This window comes from Calliphora vicina, chromosome 2 (genome assembly GCF_958450345.1).
Source record: "Calliphora vicina chromosome 2, idCalVici1.1, whole genome shotgun sequence".
NCBI classification, from domain to species: Eukaryota; Metazoa; Arthropoda; class Insecta; order Diptera; family Calliphoridae; genus Calliphora; species Calliphora vicina.
Window position 1 is genome coordinate 32,872,758 of NC_088781.1, and position 24,296 is coordinate 32,897,053.

The 24,296-nt window shown below is 29.5% G+C and overlaps 3 protein-coding genes across 3 annotated transcripts in view; 1 reads left to right on the forward strand and 2 right to left on the reverse strand.

The window, feature by feature from the left end:
* Nucleotides 1-3,728: 3,728 nt before the first annotated feature.
* On the reverse strand, nt 3,729-4,178 carry LOC135950377 (RNA-binding protein 7-like). Its single transcript, XM_065499924.1, has one exon. It carries the CDS (start codon nt 4,176-4,178, stop codon nt 3,729-3,731), a length of 450 nt encoding a protein of 149 aa, XP_065355996.1.
* Nucleotides 4,179-5,842: 1,664 nt separating this feature from the next.
* LOC135951875 (RNA-binding protein 7-like) lies at nt 5,843-6,667 on the forward strand. Its single transcript, XM_065501619.1, has one exon. The coding sequence runs from the start codon at nt 5,875-5,877 to the stop codon at nt 6,544-6,546; it is 672 nt and encodes a 223-aa protein (XP_065357691.1). The 5' UTR covers nt 5,843-5,874; the 3' UTR covers nt 6,547-6,667.
* Nucleotides 6,668-9,147: 2,480 nt separating this feature from the next.
* The window catches only part of LOC135951310 (uncharacterized), a 61,754-nt gene continuing 46,605 nt past the window's right edge, over nt 9,148-24,296 (reverse strand). The window contains exon 9 of the mRNA XM_065500935.1: nt 9,148-11,031. Coding sequence (XP_065357007.1) covers nt 9,306-11,031 — 1,726 coding nt within the window. The 3' untranslated portion in view covers nt 9,148-9,305. The remainder of the gene's footprint in view (nt 11,032-24,296) is intronic.

Below are 24,296 nucleotides of genomic sequence, written 5' to 3' on the forward strand. Positions count from 1 at the left end.
AAACTGAATTTCATACAAAACATGATTCCTACAACAGTTTATATTAGAATAATTTTTTTTCATCTGAACTTAGGGATTTCCTACTCTGGGGTATATTGAACATAGGCTTAGCCAAAAATATATTTAGTGTATATTAAAAGTTTGTAAAGTACCGTCATATACAATGGATTAAATATTTAACTAATAGGAAGAAATCCAAACAAATTCTTAGGAAATTAGACCCCTTTCACATTAGGCAATTTAGTTGCGCAAGTCTCTTGTGTTTGTAGATGCCAGAGGTAATGTCGGGTTAAGGAGAAGAAAATTTTACATGCTGTTTTGTTGTTGGGCAAGAGACTTGCGCAACTAAATTGCCTAGTGTGAAAGGGGTCTTAGGATTTTTATTTACTTACTATCCCTCAATAAAACAATAATGTATATACACCATTATTTTTTCTATATGTGGTCAAAATTTGGTTAAATTCTACTTCCACAAAGTGGGTCAAAAGATCAATTGAAATATTACTTTTGTTCTAGATGTCTACTAACACAAAAATTTTAAACTCAATTATTTCGAAATGACAAAAAAATTATACACTATTGTTTTATTAAGGGGACGATATATTAAATTAAATTCTGAAATTAGAATATAAAGTAAAAAGTATTTCATGGCTTAATGAGTCAATCATTATGCCATGAAGTCATAGAGAATAGACATAGAGCGGAAACTCTCCTGTCAAAGACCTAACTCAGTTGTTAAAAACCTAAGTGGTAAGAATGTATTAGTAGAAAAAACTATGTGAAAACAAAAACAACACTTGTATGTGTGATTATTTTGAGTAATTTTTTTGTTTGAGTTTTTTTCTAGATTCCGCTCTATGTTTCTCTATACATAAAGTATTCATTATAATGGTATTGACAAAACAATACCCAGCAGTTAAGCAAGTAGTCAATGTATCCCTTAAAGACAGTAATTGTCACAAATGTCTTATCACTTGGCTGACTCCATTTTATATATTTTGGTCATTTGACACGTGTGTGCACTTTGTAGTGCAGAGAGAAGACAATTGGTTACTTTATGCATCCCAAGTAATCTAGCGTGAAGACAATTGTCACTTAAGTGTCTCTAAGTAATCTAGAGTGTAGTCACTTTAAACGTTTTGTGAGTAATTCGTACAAACTGGTTTTTTACAAATTGTGTTAATATAATTCTCATACAGTTTATTTTTGTTTTTGCTTAAGTATACTGATATCGCATGTAACATAGCATGAAGTCAATAGTCACTTTAGTGTCTCTTAGCAACCTATGGTGAAGTCACTTCAAACTTTTTTTTGTACTGCAGTTTATTTTACCCACCACAAGCGTTGACTACCTTCGATCAGCTATCCAATAGTCACATTGTAATCAAAAGGGTCAATTGACCCCCTGCTTAGGACATGCATGTGTTAAAATAACTAGTCAAGTAACTGATCAAGTAACCAGTTACAAAGCTAGCAAGGTAACTGACGCTATGTAACCAGTTTGTGAATCCAATGCGTTGCCTACTTTGGACCAGCTATTAGACAGTCCCATTGTAATCAAAAAGAGACAATTGACCCCCTGCCTAGGACATGCCCGTGTTAAAATGACTAGTCACGTGGCTATTGAAGTAACTAGCTCCCACCCTAAATGATGGGTAAAATCACTAGTTCGGTACTGTCTCCTAGAACTGCTGGGTAGTAACACGTACGCGTGTTGTTTTTGTTTTCACATAGTTTTTTCTACTAATACATTCACACCACTTAGGTTTCTGACAACTGAGTTAGGCCTTTGACAGGAGAGTTTCCGCTCTATGTCTATTCTCTATGATAGTAACATAGGTTTAATATTTACAAAAATTGTATGATTTGTTGGATATCCCTTGTTTATTATTACTGCTTCACAGCGAGGATGCATTGAAGCAATTAAAGATTCAAACATCTCCTTTGAAATATTTTGCCATTATCTTTTATCTGAAAAATCAAGGTATAATTTTGAGACCATATTTTGCGATCTACAATTTCCCATAGGTTTTCTTTGGGATTACCACCGCTAAACTTACTTATTTGTCATTCCCACGACAGCCGGTTCTCCGCACCGGAATGGCCCGAATTCACTCGCCCACTCAGCAATCACTGCTGATACAACAACTTACTTATTTGTGTACTTTGTTGTCAGTGTCTTTGCCTTCGGCCGTCTTACAAATGTTCTCCTATAACTGCCCCTTTAATTGTATTTGAAGTAATCCGAAATGAGATCATTTCTCTATTTACTGTCTCGACTAGTTTAAATGTGCTTTGGCAAATTGTATAAGGATTTTTTTGCAATAAGAATTTTTCGTGAGCCGATAGTAAAACGTCTCATTTGCCCTGCTATTAAGTTATTGATAACCTCCAGGGGAGTCTTGAGGTAGTTTAATAAGGTATTCCTCGTAACAGCACCTGTCTCACGAAGTTTGTTTATAATTTTTTAAACTGCTGATTTTTAATTGAATATTTATTATAGTTTTTTTGTTTCCATCCAGCATTAAAATCATTTATTATTTTGGCTTTTAAATGTTCGTATATCTTGACTCTACTCTACTCCAAAATTAAATTATCAAATAAAATAAACATTTTAATAACGGTAAAATATATGTTTGGTGACTAAACCAATTTTATTTCGTCCTATTTCTTGTAGAAATTTAAAAGTTTCCATTGTTTTGTCATTGCTAAGAGTATAACCATGTTATATAAACGTATTTTTAAACATTAATGTTTAAAAACGCTCTGACTTAATATATTTTAATATATAACAGTAAATTTGAATTTATGTTAGGCATTAAATATATATTTATTAAAATGTCATGTTTTAAAAAACTGAAATAACAGAATATAGTTTTCAAATATAAAATGAAAGGTATTTTTAAGATCCATTCAATGATAGCCATATTGTTGAGTTAATTTATTAAATATAGAAGATATTTACCGTTATATATAAAGAACCCTTTAAAGTTTATAACTCCATAACTAAATAGTCAAAAACTGTTTAAATTATCTAGAATTATACAACGAATTTCAAAGAAACCTTTTTTATTTTATAATTAAAACCTTTTATTTCTAAATGTTAGTGAACCTTCGTATGTATAAAAATTAATTTGTACATTCTTGTAGCAATTACAGAATTTTGTACATGTATTCATATTTTATATATTTATGCAATTGCAATATGTAAAGAGTGTTTTCTATAGAGGCGAAGAAGTTTAAATTTAAATAAAAGAGAGAAAAATAATTTGAATATCCTTCTATTTGTATTTCTTAATTAGATACTTTTATGGCATTAATGTTTAAATATGCTTATGACCGTCGCGGCTTGTGCTTACTTGGCGTAATCTGGAGGTACAATTTTGACACAATTTGGATCATTGGTCCATATTTATTCACAAATAACGATGTCTATAATGTTACAATAAACGGTGAGCAGTATAGAGACATGCATGACTCTTTCATGTCTCAATTGGAAGGTATTAATATGGAAGACATGGGGTTTCAGCGGGATGGTGTTAGATGTCACCATCATCCAACCCATTTACGCAGAGAAACATTATAAGAAATGGATAATGGAATGGAAATTTACTGGAGACCACGGATAATAAAAAGTTGTCTCTGTTTTATTGCAATTTAAAATTCTCCGCCTATATACGAAGCAGCTTCTGTGCTTTTTTCTAAAATAAAATCAGCAGTTTAATTTCTTATCTCCTGTTATGCCCGTTAGAATTTGACCGCTGAAATTTAATGTCTAGTCTTTTTCCAAACAATTGAAGTCCTTGAAAAAGTTTTAAAGCATAAGATGGTGAGGAACGGTACTTATATGTAAGGAAAGCATATGAACGATTTTTGCCATTTTGTTTTGGTATATAAATTTTTTCGAGTGGTCCAGCTTGTAAAAATACTTCATACAGTAATTCTTCCGTTATTTTTTCGCTAAGATTTGCACAAAATAATGTTCTTTCTTCGACATCATCGACCTCATTTTCCTCCTCACTTTCAACCAATATAATATCATTACTGGGCATTGGAAACATAGGATGTTGTAATTGCATTAAGGGTATTGATGCAAAATTCGCAGGAACATTATACATTCCCATAGCCGCTAATTGTTGGATGCGTTGTATTTGTTGAAAATAATATTGATAAGACATTGTGTCCAAAATTATCGTTCTAATCCTCAGAATCCGAATTTAAAACCAGATTTTAACACAAATTAATTATACGCCAGAATCGTTTATAAACAGAAACAAATTGTTTGTAAAAAATATAAATGTCAAAACAAAGCAATATTGCAATATATACAATAGCTGCGAGTCATGAGAAGTATAATTGTAATTATCGTAGACACAAAACACTAACCACAATATACACGGTAAAAAAAATACATGTACGATATGCATATTTAAAGAATTTCAACAAACATGGCGTATCGAAGCAAAAACCTTAAATTCACAATAACGTTATAGAGGTTTCCTTCATTGGGAGCAAAACCTTCGCCATCAAAAGAAATTAAAGGCCATTAATATTTTTTGTATTCAATACGACCTAAATTTTGTGTCTTTCAGCAACTTTTTGCAATTCTAGACAATTTTCTACTGAAAATTTTAATTATTAAAATGTTTGTAGTCAGTGAACCATAATTTAACATATTTGGTGAACAGCTAATTTTTTTCTAAATCTTTTACAGAACTTAATAAGGTACCAAAAACAAAAATAACAAGCTATTTTAACATTTTGTCTTACTTTGGGGTTACACGATCAAGTTTTGCCTTTCAAGTTTTAATACACTCACACTTTTTACTAACACACTCACACTTGTAAGAATTGAAACGAACTTGCATTCAATTTCACATTCAAGTTGGTGTTCAATTTTTCATTCAAGAAAACAGCTGATTACATTTTTTTGTCCAATTTGTACTAAAATTGTTTTCAAGTTGCGTGTTGCCTATGTCACCGCTTTCAATTTTTATAAATTTTGACAAACAGTATATGTAAAAGACTGTCAAGAGGCTTCTGAATGCCATATTACAGCTAATTTAAAACCGTCGCGATAACTATCAAGTGTGATAAACCGTGAAAGAGTTTGAACATTTAATTTAATACTTTTGTGTCCTATCGATGACGGTAAACGAGATATGTGCACGCTGAATATTTTCGCATTTATTAATTAAAATATTAATACGATACGTTTGATTCCCGTTTTTAATTTTAAATACCTTCAAAATATTCTGTTGGTAGCTACATTATCTAAAGTTTGTTCATTAATTGTTTAAATTTTGTATGTATTTCAAACAAAATAACCTTTTATGCTGCTCTGCAATTAAAAAAAAATGCCCTGTTTCTGTGTTCATTCAGCTGCGTTATTTTTGATAAAAAATTCACATATCGTGAATTTAGAGAAATCGTGTCGTTTTTATCACAATACAGAGGCGACACCACAAAAAAAATATATTTGTCTCCTTCTCTCGAAACAATTTCAACTGGTTTGGTTTTGTGCTTATTTATATAGTTGTTTGTTTTAACGCACTGTCTGTATTAAACCGCAAATTTGTTTTCTCTTTCTATCGGAACAATTTAAAAAAAAAGCTGATTTTAGTGTTTTTGAACTGTCAAATTTGACACCTCTGTATACTTTGTGGTTTTTAGCACAAACAATCCATCTCTAATTTCTGTTAATTTTAAAAAATAGTATGGCATCTTCATGCTACTAAATATTAACGCATGGTGTTTCCCAATTTTCAGCATTAATATATGTCACTATGTTTTATTTTTTTTATTTGTAGAAAATAATTGTTTTGACGTTTGTAAAAAAAAAATTTTGTGATAAATTTTTTAAAATTAATACCAATGCGTCAGGAAAATCTCCATGAAGTGTACGATGAAAGTGAGGATGAAGATGATGAGGAAAAAAGAACTCTGTTTTGTGCGAATCTGGATGAAAGAGTAACGGACGATATGTTATATGAAGTGTTCTTACAAGCGGGCCCCATTAAGAGTGCGCGAATACCAAAGGACCAGAGTGGAAGACAGCGTACGTTTGGATTTATCACCTACGTTCATAAATGCTCCCTGCCCTATGCCATGCAATTGTATCAAGGCCTTTCGCTGTATCGCAAAACATTGACCATCAAGTATCAAGGCAACACACAGCCATCGCCAGTGAGAAATTACAATTCTCCCGGTCACCATAATAAACGTTCTAGTTATGACAATTCATCACTGAGGGGTGGTAATTATTCTCCTTATAATGATAACTCACCACAGAATCCCTTTCAAAGCAGTTACTCCCCGGATTATCCCACAGGTTCTGGTAAGCACCAAGACAATATTTCAAAGCACGCCTCATCGCAGAGAAGAGCCCACACAAATACCAGTCCCTACCAAAGAAATAGTACCGGTAGCGAAGATCGTTATCGTGATCGCGAACGAGATCGTGATCATAATAGAAGACGTCAACACAACAATGGTGGCAACCGCCATTCTGAACAACGTAGTGGTAGTGGCAAATATCGTAGGTAGCAGTACGTTACGCACGTGCTAGTTGCTTGGATAATGTGGAAACAGATAGTGCTATTAACAATCATTAATAATTTCTTTGAAATATATTGTACATATTCTATTGATAAAGTACAAAGTCGTAGATACTTGTTTTTAAATTTTTGATGCAACTCAGGGATTTGAACGGGCATTATCAGTACATTAAATATTTAAGTTGGTTTTCATTTAGAAATTTATTATAATTTGATACCTATGCATTTTTTGCGTGAATAGACGAAATGACCATTTTATATAATTACTTAAATTCAAAAATTATTAATCAGTATTTGTTTTCAATAAATTTTTAAACATTATTATCTTCGGCACAGATTTTTTTTACATTTTATATAAAAATTTGTATTTGGTTAATTTTATGTTTTTTATTACTAGAAAATATAATCTCTTGTTCGGTTTAACCGAAACTAAACAAAGCAATTTGAATGGAAAAAGTAGGCCTAACATTAAATAGCTGTATTTTAGAATTTTAAGATTATAACATAAATACGATTTTTTTTTTATAATTGAGACACATAACAGAGATTTAAAGAAGTACCGGAAAATATGTTCATGATTCTGTGAGCTTAAGTTATCTAAAGTCAAATCGATGTAACTGGATGGATTTTATGTTTTAATATTTTATTACATTCAGGTATGTTCTGTAATCCACGTGATTTCAAATCACATACCGTTTTAAAATCACACGTGTGATTTGTGCCTGTTCTGTAAATCACACTGTTATTGTATTTTTCGGTGTGATTTTAAATTTTCGAAAGCACAAGAAAACAGCTGATTCGTTTATTTTAAATGTTTTGTTTTGCAAATAATTTTGTAGAAATATTAAAGTGAAAATAAAAAAATGCCTGGAGCTTCTGTTATATCTTTAATTGAATTAAAAAGAATGGAATTACATTTTATAAACATTTTGCAAAAACTATGGCGCAAGCTCAACCACTATGTCAAAAAGAAAACAAAACAGCAAAGCTGCCACAGTACACAATTGCTTTTGGTTACCACTTGCTTCAACTTTGTTGCATTTTTTTTCCAATTTGCGCAAAAAACTTAACGCATATTGATAACTTATAATATAATCTAACAAATATTATAAATTTTATGACGAATTCTATAATTAATTTAAAGATATTGAACATATTTTAGACAGACATTAAAAAATTTTAGTCTGGCAAGCTTCCATGTATTTTCGAAAATCATAAACAGCTGACAACTGAAAACAAACCTGAAACCACAAAAGAAATCACAAAAGCAAATAAACTTTTTACAGCAGAAAAGGTGTCTCTAGATTTTTATTAAATTTTAAGTGTTTTTTTAATAAAACAAGTAATTCTATAAGAAAATTAATAAAGGACATATTGTTTAATTTATTTAAATAATTTATTTTAATATTTTCCATGCAATAGCCGCAGAAATAACCAAGTGATTTGAAAACATTAGTGACTTTGTTGAACGTTTTAAAATCACAAAATTATGTGCTCAGAACACCTTTTATGTGATTTCAAACCACTTTTATAAAATGTGATTTGCAGAACATACCTGATTAATTGCTTAATCCATATTTGGAAACCTACCAATAAAGAATGTTACTAGTTCTTTGAAAAAAATTAGTCAATCAAATTATGTTATGACTGCTAATAAATCCGTCCTTTACGAGTTTTGAACATATTATCTAGTCCGAAACCGCTTTTTTCATTTTCTTCGGTTTTTGGAAACTACTATATTTTAATCCATAGACCTGCGAATTAGGATAAGCCTACAATAAAAAGTCTAACGGGGTCAAATCGGAATGGCAAAATCAATATACAGGTAAGCCTCCATTTACGCGGTACTTTATTTTAACGCGATTTTTAGGTCCCAATTGACTGATGTATTGTTTTACGCCAAATAAAAACTTATTGGCCCCACAAAAGCATTTCGTTCTAAATTAGAACCTCGTTTTACGGGAATTTGATTTACGCGCTATTTTTTTGGGCCCAGCAAACCGCGTAAATGGAGGCCTACCTGTATATACTACATATTTTTCATTGTGGCTATAAAGAGAATTTGATATATTAATTGATTTCGTTTTGTAAATAGAAAGCATTTTAACTGAACGCAATTTCATATAGAATGAAATCAATTTCATGGCGATCGGTCCGTAATTGGTCATAACTCCCACTTAATCAGTATAGGGTAATCATGTAGTCAGGCATGACCGACTATACGTTCTTACTTGTTTTGAATTCAATAAATTATCTGTAAACTTTATAAGATATTGTACCGATTTTTTGCGAAACGGGTAACAGCATAAAATGAGTTTTGAATATTTTTGCATTTTCAGTAATGTGCTACGACCAGTACCACTATTAATAAAACAATAAATTTATTCGTTTAAACTTTTAAGCCAAAATATTTATTTTATTCGATTACAAAGTTTTTTAAATTTATACGTATTTTATATAAATTTAAATGTTTTATTAAAATTTTATTCAATTACAAACTAAAATGATAATTTTAGTGTCTTAATGAAGGAATAAATGTTTGAAACATCAATTCTACATAAATGATTCTATATATTTTCATTATGCATGTATATTTATGTGTTCTATGAACTTTTCGGTTTTTTTTTTTATTTAAGAAAAGTAACAATTACGTTTTTATTTACAATACCACAAGATATTAATACATATACATATATAATCCTATAATTTAATAAATAACCGTACACACTAATAATTTGAACTAAAAATTTAACGTATACTCTTGAGAGTTTTTTCAATATTGCGATATGTACGTGCTGGAATAACCTCAAGTAATAGACGCGGATAACTGGGATGACCGGAGAGTAATTTGAATAATGACTTGGCATAGCTGCGCGTTTCTAGGCTGCCTTCGAGCAAAAGATTAGCACCAGTCACAAAGAACTTATCACGCTGGTCTCTTGGCATGGTGTAGATTTTATCGGAACTTAAGCGTTCCACCAAACGATTTAATAGTTTTGCGGCAGTTGTGCGTACCAAAGCATTTGGATGTTGAGCTCCTTTGTTAGTTAAAATGTTTAAAATTTTCGCCGGCGTTAGATTATCACACATCGATTCGAGAGCCCGCATGGCGTCAGCACGTATAAAACGATTCGTGTCGGCAGTGCGATGTAAGAGAGCACAAACCAAATCGTCACATTCTTGTTCCAAATAGCGCGATTTTAAAGTAAATAGTTCTGTGGCCGCTGTGCAGGCTGCTCTTGATACTTGAGATCTTAGATTTCTTACGGATTTGGTCAATTGTATGCATATCATATGCATTTGTGAATCCAAATTTTCCGGATGATATCTCATTAGTCTCACCATATTCTTGAGACCTACCATGGCCACCTCCCAATTTGAGGAGTCTAGTTGATCGAATGTCTTCATTATGGCCTCACGCGGTTTCTCAAATCGCTGCAAGGTGGCCGGATACAGTTCAGCTTGTACCATTTTGATTGATTGCTTAACGGGAGAAACTCTTCGATGACTTTTAAGAAAATGCGTAGTTTTGGATTTTTGTTTTAACGGTGTATGTAGCACTTTCAAGGGTATCGAAGAAGAACCGGTACTACTGTTTAATTGAGCACTGGACTGAGAACTAGTTTCGGTGGTATTATCTATGTAGTCATGTTTCGATGCAGGCCTTTCATAAAGTAACTCCATTGATTTTACCATGGAATTTCTGCGCGATAAAGCTTTGATTTCCTCTATAGTAGGCGATTGGGGCCTACTAATAGCTGTTCGCGATTTAGCAGAATTTGGTTTAGAACAACACTGGGGTGCATCACCCTGTGCTTTGCTATCTTCAATAATATTTTTTACGTTTTCTATATTTACTACATTTTCCACTTCATCTACATCTTCGACCACAACAAAACTGCTATTATCTTCTATATCATCTTCAATAACTAGAGATTTTGCAGATTGAGTCCTCGATAGTACTGGAGGTGTATCCTCTAATTGTGTTTTTATACTTTCGCTCTTACTCTGCAAACTAACTAAACTGCCATTACGTTCCAGTTGCTCCTCTTTTTCCTCAATTTCTTCTTCGGCATTGAGACTAACGCTATCCACCACATCTTCCACTTGTAAAACTTCTTCACCTGTTATCCACTTAGTAGGCGATTCACTTGTTACTTCTGTCATTTCTGCTGCTTCAGTTAATGTGCCTTCAACGGTTGTTAGCGGTGTTGAGACCATATCATTACTTTCTTTAACCGATTTTATTTCATCATCAGCTTTAGCCATAGTCTTCTCTGGAGAGTCTTCTTTTAGGCTTCTACTGCCATTACTGGATTGGGCAGATGCTGTCGATTTTTGTGAATATGATGTCGATTTCACTGAAGGTGTTGGTGTTTTATTTGATTGCCTCTCTAGATCTTCTGACTTTCCTTCAATTTCCGTTTGTTCTGGCTCCTTTACGTTTTCAATGGACGTCTGGGAAGATTTGTTACTAAAAGTAAAAGATATTGAAAACATTATTTTGGATAATTTTTGGCATACATCAATTTTATAGAGACATTTTTACTACAAATTTATTTGAAATACTTTCGTTGCTTTGTTTAAGGATTATTTTTATTCCCATTATCTTAAGATCTCATAAATAATAAATGTAACTATTTCGAGGGACTATGTATATTCAATTAAATTTTTATGAAAATTTATTTTTGAAGGCAAAATATTCAGCAAAAAATTGGCTACGACTCATTGCATTTATACCCTTCATCTTCGTGAGAAGGGTTGTATAAGTTTGTCATTCCTTTTGTAATTTCCACAATATAATTTTCCGACCCTATAAAGTATATATATTCTCGATCCTTATAGATAGCGGAATCGATGAAGCTATGTCCGTCTGTCTGTCTGTTGAAATCAACTTTCCGAAGCCCCCAAATAACTTACATACACTATTCATACATAAATATCTCCGGAATTCTTCCGGCTCGGTTGCTTTTAAAATCGAGAAAATCGGTCCACAAATGGCTGAGATATAATGAAAAAACCAGGACAACCTACATTTTTGACCTATGTCTGGATTACTAAGCCATTAATATAGACAATATGGATCTCTAATGATAGATATTTCAAAGTCCCTTGCAACGACTTATATAGGTTGGACCTACAATGGGTCAATGGGGAAAAATATTTTTTAACCAGATTTTTTGTTCACAAAAAAAAACTTTTTTGTCGTAAATTTTTTTTCACTAAATAATTTAAAAAAAATGTTTTTAACAAATTCAAAATAAATCTGTAAAAAAAAATTTCTTTAAAAAATCAAAAAAAAAAACAAAAAATATTAAAATTTGTATTTTAAAGTCTAATTTGGTGAAGGGTATATCATGGCAGAATCAACCAGGTACAATTATTAGGGAGAGTTTTCACTTTTTATTTTATTATCGCGATGTTTGGCACGTTATATTAAAACCAACACATATTTGGAACAATTTTAATTTGAATTAAATATTTCACGAAAAAAAGTAAGTACGTAAAAATTTGTTTAAAAAAAAACACAAATTCATTTATTTTTGTTTTAGACATTTTGTTTTGTTTTTTTTCTAATTTTCTTTTGCTTGACGTTAAGGGAATGTATAATTGAGAACATACTTTCCAATAATTGTACCTTGCTTGTTCTGCCATGGGGTATATACGATTCGGCACTGCCAAATATAGGTCTCTTACGTGTTTTCATTAAATATTTTAGAACACCTCAGCCACTGAAGTTTTAGAACACAATTTATTTTGATTTTATTTTAAGTATTGCATAAATTTCTCAAAACCACAAATTCACGTGACAATTTATTAACACGCTTTCTAACGCCTCATTTAAATTCAAATTTTTATGGCTAAAACATTACAGTGCCATTATTGATGTCATAAAAATAGATATATATACCTGTGGTCTATTTACTTATAAATAATTTTAATGTGGCCTGTGTCTGCAATTTAAATTAGAATTTAAGTTCATTGAACTCCAGTTAGTATCTGTCGTAGTAATTTATATATGTGTATTTAGTCATCACCATTTATTATTGTCATATCTATGTCAACATGACAACTTATTAAATTTTATGAATTATTAACACACCATTAACTATATTTGAAATAAATTGTTTTTATTGATAAATTGTTAAAATTTAAAAGAGCCAACAACAATCATTTATTTCACTCTAATGCTTCAAAGACCCAATAAAATAGACATTTTCAATTTGAAAACTAATTCGTATTCGACCTTTAATTGTGTCCTTAATTCAATTATTTTGTTCGTTTAAATTGTTACTGTTGTAAACTCCCATTTACTATTAGCTAGTTTTAGGTAAATAAATTATTAACAGCCTGCCTTTAGCTAAACTACAATAACATATTTATATATTATATACATATTTTTATATATTGCAAAATAGAGGTAAACTAATTTGTTTATAGCGTTTGTAAGAGGTTAAGTATTATAGCTAGTACTTATACATTTTGAATAATTGAAGTTTATGATTGTAAAGGTTTATAAACAGATTTTACTCTTAGGGTAAACAAATTTTTTTAAAAGGGTTTAAAAGCGAAATCTTTGTTTAATAAATATAAAGGAGATTTGAGTTTTAATCAAGCATTAGATTCGTAATGGTTACAATAATTTGCAACTTTAAACAATTAAAGATCATTAGACCGAATCATAGTAAAAAGCGATTTTGTTACTTCCCTCAAAATAAAACTTTGTTTATGATGATTACCAAAATATTTTGGATCTAGTGTTAATAGTTTTTAAGTCTGATCTATTTCAAAATTGTGTTCAGCGATGAGGATAATTTTTGGCTTAACGGAATTTTTAAAAAACAGAATTGCCGCAATAGACCCTACAGACTCCATTACATCCGGAAAAGTTTACTCTTTGCTGCGACTTACACGCTAGTGGCATCATCTGACTTTATTTAATAAAAAATAAAGCCGGATCTCGTGTTATGTTCAATGAAGATCGTTACTGCACCATGATCAATGATTTTTTGTTTAAAAATATGAATGTCATTGACCGGGACATACGGCGATCGCAACCATTAATTTATTGAAATCAAAATTTTGCGATAACTTGATTTCCAGAAATGGACCTGTCAATTGTTCTCCCAGGTCGTGCTTAAAATTAACTTTTTTGTGTTATTTTTTAAATTTCAAGTTCTGTCGGGCTTAAAAAACACTCAAGCTAATATGAATATTGAAAATACAATTAAGGATTCACTTCATAAATCATGTAATTTTTTAAAATTTTCAAAAAAAATCCTTGTGGAATACAAATTGTGGAATATCCCAATATTCCGTTAGATGTGACATGAAAGATCCTTTCAAATTATAACCTAAATTGAATGTTTTCTTGGGAGAAAATGTTTTTTTTTTCACTAACGGTTATTACTAGGCACAAACTATTTTGGAAAACGTCATAAAACAAACTAAGGTTTATTTTGAGGCTGGGTAACAAAATCAATTTTGTCCTCTCAATACCAAGTGAGTCGCTTAAATGATCATATGTAAATTTCAAAAGGGTATAGCAAATTCATTTTATAAACATATTTTTTATTTATAAGTGTTCTCCCATAAAAAAGTTTTCGTTTTCAATTATTCACCAAACTACTCACTCATGCAATGTTGCGTTGAAAAACTATTACAGTTATATTCAACAAATACATACTGCTAAATTTATATTCTATTTTCAACTTCGTTTTCAAATTAACAAACTCATTAAATTTGAATGTCATTAATTTTTTATAGTTACAATTTATAGTTGTTGTTGTTCCAATTGTAAGAAATCTGTGGCATTTCTTAACGATTTGCATAAATTAGCTAAATCATCGTCTAGTTATAACCACATATGACCACTACATACAGTGATTAATGGTTTAAATAGTTCATTAGAATAATGAAATCATTTATATTTGTATAACCTACATCACTTAGAGTAGGCGTGGATCAATGTGGAGGAAAAAAGGACATTTCCCACACCAAGCTATATTTTAGTACATAAAACTTACAAAAGCATTTAAAGTAACTGAATTTGAGAATATATTTTTATTTTTAAAAATCCATCAAACAGTTGATTCATGTCAATGTTTTTGATAGTAAATGATTTAATGACATCTGCAAATTCATGAAATGTTATGTTCGAGTTAAGATTAAAAACATAAAGAAACTATGGATTCTTTCTGTACTGAAAAAAATTTTACTATGATGCTAAACAGAGAAAAAAGTACAAAATGCAAAAGTCGCAGGTCTATTTAAATAATTCACAAACCACAGTGGTCCCCAAAGCATTCGGTCAAATTCAGCCTGATTTATACGCCAGAGTCATACAAAATTTGAAATTTCGGTAGACATTTCAAGCATATTTTAAAAGCTTTATATCTTCATAAAAAAATTTTAAATTTAAACAATGTTTTAACGTAAAATTTCCATACAAAATTTGATTTTAAAAAGTTGTTTAAATTTAAAAATTGTTAAAACTACATTGAAAATTCTTTAAAATTCGTGAATATTTTGAATTTTTTTTTCAAAATTTTTATGTTTGAAAATTTTTTTCACAATTTAGTTTACTAATTTTTTCACCAAATTTTTTTAAAAAAATTTATATTTATATTGCATTTTTACCTTTTTTTATTTATTAGAATCTGAAATGATTATTTTTTTTAATTTTTTGAAATTTATTTAAGAAAATTTTTGAAAACTTAAAATTTGGTATTAGAAAATTATTATATTTTATTTTTAAATATCTAAGGGTAACTTAAAACAAAAACTATTTTAAATTGGATTTGTTTTAACATTTAATTTTTTGAAAAATATTGCTACTTGCTATTGCTACTTTGACCCAAAACTCGGTCCCCAACCAAAATTAAAAAAATATCCCCAAATATTGTTTTTCTTGAAATTTTCACAAAAACAAAACTTTATTTTATATATAAATAGGCCACACGTTTTTTTGTGGTACACTTTTACGTATGTTATTGTCCACCAATATTGATGAAACATATATGGTTTAGAAGTTTTTTTCTCTAGATGTGCACAATATAAAACAAGTAAGAAAGTATGGTCGGTCAAGCCCGACCATATAATACCCTACACTAAGTAAAAGAGCAAAAACATTTTTCTTTTAAAATTTCAATAATTTATATTTTTGAGTGATTTTCGGAAGTGGGCCTTATATGGGGGCTATGACCAATTATGGACCGATCACCATGAAATTAGGTCGTATGATTTAAGTCTATATTAAAGTTAACTATGTTGAATTTTGTGTGTATACCAACATTTTTAAGCGATTTATGCACATTAAAGTGATTTTCGGAAGCGGGTTTATATGGGAGCTATGACTAATTATGGACCGATCGTAACAAAATTTGGTGACATGAATTTTGTGTATATAAAACTTATTTGGAGCGGAATTTGTGGAGATACATATATAAATTAAACATTTATGACAGATAAAGTCCAATTTCGGGAGGACATTTGTATGGGGGCTAGGTGAAATAATGGACCGATTTCAGCCAGTTTCAATAGGCTTGGTCCTTGAGCCGAAAAAATAATATGTACCAAATTTCATCGAAAGTGATTCTAAGTCGATCGGTATACTTTAAGGTGGGTGTTGGACTAATATTTTTGGGCGTTACAAACATCTGCACAAACGCACTATACCCTCCCCACTATGGTGGTGTAGGGTATAAAAATTCTTTCTATAAAATGGTAAAAAGCGTTTTAAAAGTGGTCGAATTTCGGCCACCAGGCGATCCTAGTATTAAATTAATTGGCCAATACCCGATCAAATTAGTTGTTCAAATATTAAAAAAATTTAGCATAAACCGAGTTGAGAATAATTGGTTATTCTTATACAACTTTACCATTTAAAATTGTTAGAAAACTTTTTGGAGATACTGATTTGTATTTAAAGATTGTATCATATTCTATGTTATGATACGTACGTTTAATAGCACTAAACATCTCCATTTTCTATTCAAATAATATGAAATAAATTTCACCTATTGCTAAATTATTTCTATTATCGATAGTAAAAACAAACCTATCCTAAATAATTTATCCCCAAAAAATCCCAGAAATATTTTAATATATCCCCAATAAAATCCCCAGTCCCCAAACGAAATTTTCTGTCCCCAAAATACCCATATTTTTGGACAAATCCCCAATACTCGCAAGCCTGCTCGAAACGTCAAATAAAACGTACAACCTCTATTTAAATTATCAGTAATTCGTTTTTATATGACGGAAAACAAATTTAGAACTTGTGGGATCAAATAAGGGACCCATTAAGTACAAACAAGTCTATGATGAAACTTTTAAACAGGGGTTGTATTAATTTCTTCGATTATTCGAATTAAAATAATTCGAATAATCGAGGAAAAACTATATTTTTAATTCGAATGAATAACATTTTTTCAATTAAGAATAAATCAATAAATGTTAATTAATCGAATAAATTTATTTTCAAGTGAAAATAAAAAATTTAAATTTAAATTTTGGACAATTTAAAGAAAATTTGGAAAAAATTAGCTCATAGAAATAAGATTAACAGTTTTTTTTTTAATTTTATTACAAAATACTTTTCTTTGTACATTTATTTTCCAAACGACTTTGGATTAACACATCAAGATCAGTAAAATTGTTACCATATTATTAACTAAAATTTATTAAATTATTCTAATAATATTTTTTACACGTTACTCTTATTTTCGAAGAAATTTTTACAATTAATTGATCATTGAAATAATAACAAATTTAAATTTTTATTCGATTAAAATAAAACTCGAATAATAGACATCCCTAGTTTAAACCCATTTACGGAATTCTTGCTACTTGTTTGAAAAAATATTCCGAAAACTTTAGTCCAATATATTGTGTCAGTCTTGTTGACATTAGGGTTTTTAATTTCCCGACCCTTTTCTACATTCCCGGGTACCTGGCTATTCCCGAAATATATAATGATACTGTAAATTAGAAATATTATAGCCAAATCTCATATAAAAACTTAGTGTTATATTATTAAATATCTAAGCTTCGAATTAATTAATTAATTAAATTTGAGCTTAATTCACTAAAATTTTAATCCTCAATTAAAGAATATCAGGCTTTCATTCCATAAATCCATTACTAATATTTAATTTTTTAGATTCATTACAAAGCCTAATTTTAAAGTTAATTAATAACAGAATTTATTCAAACTTTTAATTAAATTAAATTTTTGTTAAATCAAATCATTTACAAAATTAATCGAAAAAATTGTCTTAAGCCTTTTTGTAATAGATTTGAATTAAAGAACAATTTAATCATTTAATCGATTTTTGATTCGATTTATTTCTTATTAGAATGATTCAATAAGAAATAAATTCTATAAATAATGAATTCACTTTTTAAATTTTCATACGAAAAATCCCAAATAAGTAATAATAATAAGCGGCCGAGATATAAGCAAAAAACTGTAAAAAACTTTTCACTGTTTTTTGGTGAAAAAATAGAGTTCTAACTTGTTTTCTATGTATTTTCGTCAGTTCTTAATTCCCGGGATTCCCGACTAAAAATCCCGGGAATCGGGAAGTGAAAAATTGGCAAAATTCCCGGGAAATTTGTACCGGAAATTCCCGGGATAAAAACCCTAGTTGACATCAAAAATATATTTAAAATCTAATATACAAGACCACTTGAGAATGATGTTGTTATTCTCGTTGAAGTGGTTTTGTGTAAGTATTCAAACTACAGACTATTTAATTTTTTTACCATTTTTAGTAAACACAGTTTTAATCAAATTATAGCCATCTACATAAATCCTTTCATTAAATATATTATAAAAAACATGTCAAGGACAAACAAATCCTTTCAACTATGTACATAAATCCAAAAAAAAAATATATTAGCTTGTTTAATGACTCGTCGATTTTTTATATATTTTAACGAAATACAGTGCTCAAATTATTTATGACACAGAAAGGTAAACAAAACAACTTAAATAAGCTTTAACTTAGTATAACGATAATCAACCAAGGGTCAGTCAGTTCAACGAACAAATGTTTAATGGAAAACATACATAAAACAAGTAGCAGTAATTTATAAAAATGTAAATTTGCTTAAAAAAGCATGTCAAAAAATTGAAGTAAACAAACGAAAAATAAACTGCGTGATTTCATTAAAGCAAAACTTATAAATTAAGACAAGCAGAAATTTCTAAATAAGACACGATATATAAATTTAACAAATATTTGTTTAGAACTTTTTTACACTTACATTTCATCCATAGTTTCTAAGGATATTATAGGCGTATTCACAGTCTCATTAATTTCAAAATTCTCCTTCTTTGGGTAATTAATATCGATAGTTGGTTTTTCATTATTTATTTCTACATCATCAATCGATTTTTTACGTTTATAATAATGACAACACAAACAACAGTAGAATTGTAAAAATTTCTTGATGTTTTCAATAAAAGCCGGTCGTGTATTTATAAAATTTTCCCACAAATATTCATTACACGCATATAACACATTTCCAGTCCTTTGTAAAATCTGGCCGCAATTTACTAACATATTTAAACAAAAGTTTCAAACACACTCAAAAACACCAATAACGATTAGCACCCACGTCTTATTGCGATGATAGTTTTGATGAAGACTTTTAAACTATTTGATAATTATATATAAAGTGTTTTATTCACACCTTCCCCATTGATATATGGGAAAACCATCGATATGTTTCTCAAAAGTTCTTCGTTTATTTCTAGTGGCTATTGTCCTCATTAAGGGCCAAAGACATTTTAAATGCACTTTAAACTTTAAAATACACATTACTACTGGGAAATTGTTTTTTTTAAAGTGTTTCTAGGTTTTTGTTTGGTTTGTATTCAACGTTTGTTAAATCCTTTCATTTCTCTCCTTCTAACCTTTCTTACGCTTGGTGTTTCGGTGTTTTTCTTTAATATGACCACGTTTGTTAACTTTTATTTAACGACTGAACTTTGTTTTGTCCACAACATGGTCTAAAGTCCTTTTCAAATGCCACATGCCACACATTTACTTAATAAACACACTAATACTTGTGCAAAGGCACACACTCACACACATAAAAATACATGTATTGAATGTCTAAGAAAACAAGAAAAACTAAAATTCATTTGCATACAATAGATTTAGAACTATTGGGTGTAATAGAAGTTTTATGTGTCGAAATTTCAAATGGATTTTTTAATTGCATTTTTAATGAGTGCTCTTTATAGCTCATTTTGATTTGGAATAATTTTTAATTGCTAATTTGATTAGTTAAAAGGAAAATGAAAGTTATTCTATAAATTTTGATTGTTTTTTTTTTTAATTTATGCACATTAGGGTGGCCATTATTTAGCACTTTTTCGATTTTCGATTTTAAGGTCTAAAATGATTCTTCTTCATCTAAGAATCATATGCTGAAAATTTTATCAAATTCAGTTAACGTTTATAGGTTGCACATTTTATTTGATATTCGAGTTCTGAAATACCGAAATTCCTAAAACGGGGAAAATGTGTTCCAAAACCTGAGTTTTTTTTTAGAAAATTTCCTACTGTTACGTTATTTACCATGTGATAGTAATAAAACTTTGTAAATGTTTAAGAAACATATAGGGTTATACAAATGTGGAGCTTTTTCGAGGATCAAACCTATTATTTTTTTTTAAATTGGCCAATTTTGGATGGGTCTGCGGCTGTTAGCCTGTTTAAGTGAACCAAAATTTACTTTAAACGCTTTTGCATTAAGTTCTCATTCCTGATCATATAAAAATTATAAACATAATCCCGAAGAAAATTTGTTTCTACAAAAGAATAGATATATGGTCTTTTTTGGGAAAAAGCGTAAAAAATACGACCCTTTTTACATGTTCCAACTTTGGCTAGCATTTTTTTATTTTATTTAAAATAAAAAGATCGAGTTAAATTAAAAAAAAAACAAGTAAGAGAGCTATATTCGGCTGTGCCGAGAGCTATATACCCATCACCAAATTATACTTCAAAATAAAAAATTTTAAATATTTAAATAAACATTTTTTTTTTTGCATTTTTTGGAAAAAAAATGTTTTCGATTTTTTTTTTTAATTTTTTAAATTTAAATTTTTTTTTAAATTTTTATTTTTTTTTTAATATTTAGCGAAAAAAAACTTTTGGTGAAAAAAAATCGGGTTAAAAATATTTTTCCGATGTACACTGATGGACAAAATTCACCGCCATTTCCTCTTTAGGATGTGTAAAGGATCGCCACGGTACGTATTTGTAAATTAGGTTAAGTTAAAAAGACTTGTTTTAACTGAAGTATAATTAAATTGAATTATTGTTTTTGTTGAAAAAATAAAATTTTGTGTTTCAATTATATTTATAACGTGGTAGTCCTTTAAACATTCTGAAGGGAAATGGCGGTGACTTTCGTCCATCAGTGTAGGTCCAATACGTCGTTGCAAAGGTCTTTGAAATATCTATCATTAGATATCCATATTGTCTATATTAATGACTTAGTACTCCAGATATAGGTAAAAAATAGGTAAACAATCGAGGTTGTCCTGGTTTTTTCCTCATATCATAGCCATTTGTGGACCGATTTTGCTGATTTTAAATAGCAAACTTCTCGAAAGCATGTCTGACAGAATTATTGAAGATTTGGATCCCGAAGACATCTGGGGTCTTCAGAAAATTGATTTCAACAGACAGACAGGCGGACATGGCTTAATAGACTCCGCTATCTATAAGTATCCAGAATATATATACTTTATAGGGTCGGAAATGAAAAATGTAGAAATTACAAACGGAATTACAAACTCAGAGACTAAAGTTTAAATACAATCTTAAATATTGATTGTTTAAAGAAAAGTAAACGTTTAAGGAAAACTTAAAGTATACTGTTTTATTTAGTTTCATAAATAACAAAATACAATAAATTACAAACATAACGGTAATTCTTAAAAATATGATAAAATTCACTCGACAAAAGTTTAAATATTTTTGAGATGTCTTTAGTCTCTGACTGTATACCCATCTCACGAAGGTTAAGGGTATAATAAATCAATAAATTTTAATATCTCTTCAACATTTTCAATTTCAGCTCATTCGGATCATAAATGGATTTTTGGGAGTTTTTTTTTTTAAATTTGAGACCAACTTCGAGGGACAACGCACTGGCCCCCATTAGAAATAGGAAGCTGAACAAACGTAAATCAACTCAGCTCCAATCATGTGAAATTTCGTAACAATATCTCCAATAGTTCCCGAGATACCGAATTATTTCCAAAAAAAAAGTTTCTAAACCACGTTTCTAAACATAGGACGATACCTATTGAAACTGGCTGAAATCGGTGCATTATTTCACCTAGTCCCCATACAAATGTCCACCCAAAATTGGTCTTTATCATAAATGTTTAATTCATATAGGTATCTACTATTCAATTAATCGGGTTTCTGGTTTAATCGGTTAATCGAGCAAATAATTAATCGGGGTTTAGATTTAATCGGTTAATAATCGGTTAATTTTAAATTATTCCATTAACCGAATAAATTATATTTAAATGTTAAACTGAAACTAAATCACTTATTGAAGTATTTTATTAATAAAATGAACAAAAACATAAAAAATAAACAAAACATAACAATTCAACCAAACAGTAAATAATTTTCTTTAGTTTTAATAAAACTCGACTTGGAAAAAACTCTCACGCTGATTGTAGATGTTGGAGAAATCGAAAGTAAGACAAGGTAAAGAATATCCAATTTGTTAGTTATTTTTTTAGTTTTTTCTAAGCATAAAAAATCCTCCATTATACCATTGGAGTCCTTTTTGGACTATTTAGATTTTAAATACTTTTAATAATTTCGATAAGTTGTGAAAAAAAAACTTATTTCAGTAGTGTCTCCAGTTTCGTCTATTATTATGTTCTCATCCGACAATTACATGTAAATTAAATATATCAGTTATTATAATACTCACTAAACATATTTCTTGAATGTTCGAAAAAATATGTAATTTTACTTTGACATTTGTATTTGAATTAAAATGGAAAATTAAAAACAAAAAATTATGTTAAAGTGCAAAAAAAGAAATTTCGGTTAATCGGTTAACCGACACAAATTAATCGGTTTATTCGTTATTTGAAAATCGGCAATTTTGAATTATTCGAACAGTTAACCGACCAAAATTAATCGGTTAACCGATTAACGGTTAACCGATTGAATACCCTAGTATCTACTAGGGTATTCAAATTATTCGATTTTTCTTTTGTTCGAATAAAACGAATAAGAGATTTTAACTTGTTCGAATATTTCGATCACACGTTTAAAATCGAATTATTCGAATTATTTAATTTTTTTTTTTAAAAATTAAAGAATGAAGTTTTGATGATGATTTTAATATTTCATTGTTAAAGAAAAACAAAAAATAACATTATGGTTAACAATTCAAGTATTGATAATGTTCGAAAACAAAGTCCATCATTAAATTTTCATCAGATATATTCTGATCAGATTCCCTCCCGAACAATCTACAAAACAATTGACTAGCAAACATTTTAGTTTCCATTTTGGAGCTATTATTACTTATTTAAATTTGGAATTATGAAAAATTTTAAGCAATTTAGTAAATTTAAATATACATTTATTCGTTTTAATCGATTATTCTACATAAAATTGTTCGAATTATTCGTTATTCGAAAATGGTAATTTTTAAATTGTTAGAATAATTATTCGTAAGAAATTATTCGATTCGAATCGAACGAATACCATAGAAGGCCCGCTTCCGAAAATCACTTTAACGAGCATAAGTATTTCATATAGACATGACCTAATTTCATGGTGATCGCTCAATTTCAATAAAAGATATAATTGATTATATACATTATATAATTGAATACGAATTTTAATTTTTTCAGACAGTCAGACGGACGGACATAGCTAGATCATCTTAAAATCGTATGAGGTCCCTGAATATACATACTAATTCGGGTCTGCTACAAATATTTTGATGTGTTAAAAACGGAATGGCAAAATCAATCAAACATTCTGAAAAACAATTGGAAATGGTGTAGTGATTTAAATTATCATTAGTGTCACCACTGGTTACAGTATTATCTTTGTACTACACTCTAGATAACTTAGCGGCACAAAAGTGACAATTGATTTCACGCCACACTACCTGGGATGTAAAAAGTTAGCAATTCATTTCTCATGCATGTAAATTTAAAAAAAAAATATTTACATTAAAGTCAGTCAACTAATAAGACTTAAGTGAAAATTAATGTCTAAAAGGGATAAAATTACTACTTAGGTAGAACACACATGCCTTAAATTTTATAATACACCTAATAAAAACTAATACGCGCAATGGGAGGTCTATTGTTTAGTGGTCACTGGTAAATTCCTTTTAAGCACCACTTGAATGTAGCTGGTAATGTAGGAAGTGGTGGAAAACAACAACATACTTATTTTGTTTGTTTTCGATAGAATGTTATTCTGTTTTTTTACTCTTCTTATGTTTCCGCTGAACTTTCTCCAGAACTTTTCTTTTTATTTGTTAGATTTTCAGAAAAGAAATGTTAATAAACTTTTTTTATAAGTATGAGTGACAAACTGATTTTTTTTAACGATTCGCTGTATTTTGCATACTTTTTTGATTGTTATTATTAAAGATATGTACGTTTATTTGCTATTTTTATTAGTGTGAACAAGGAATTAGAAAAAAATAAAACTC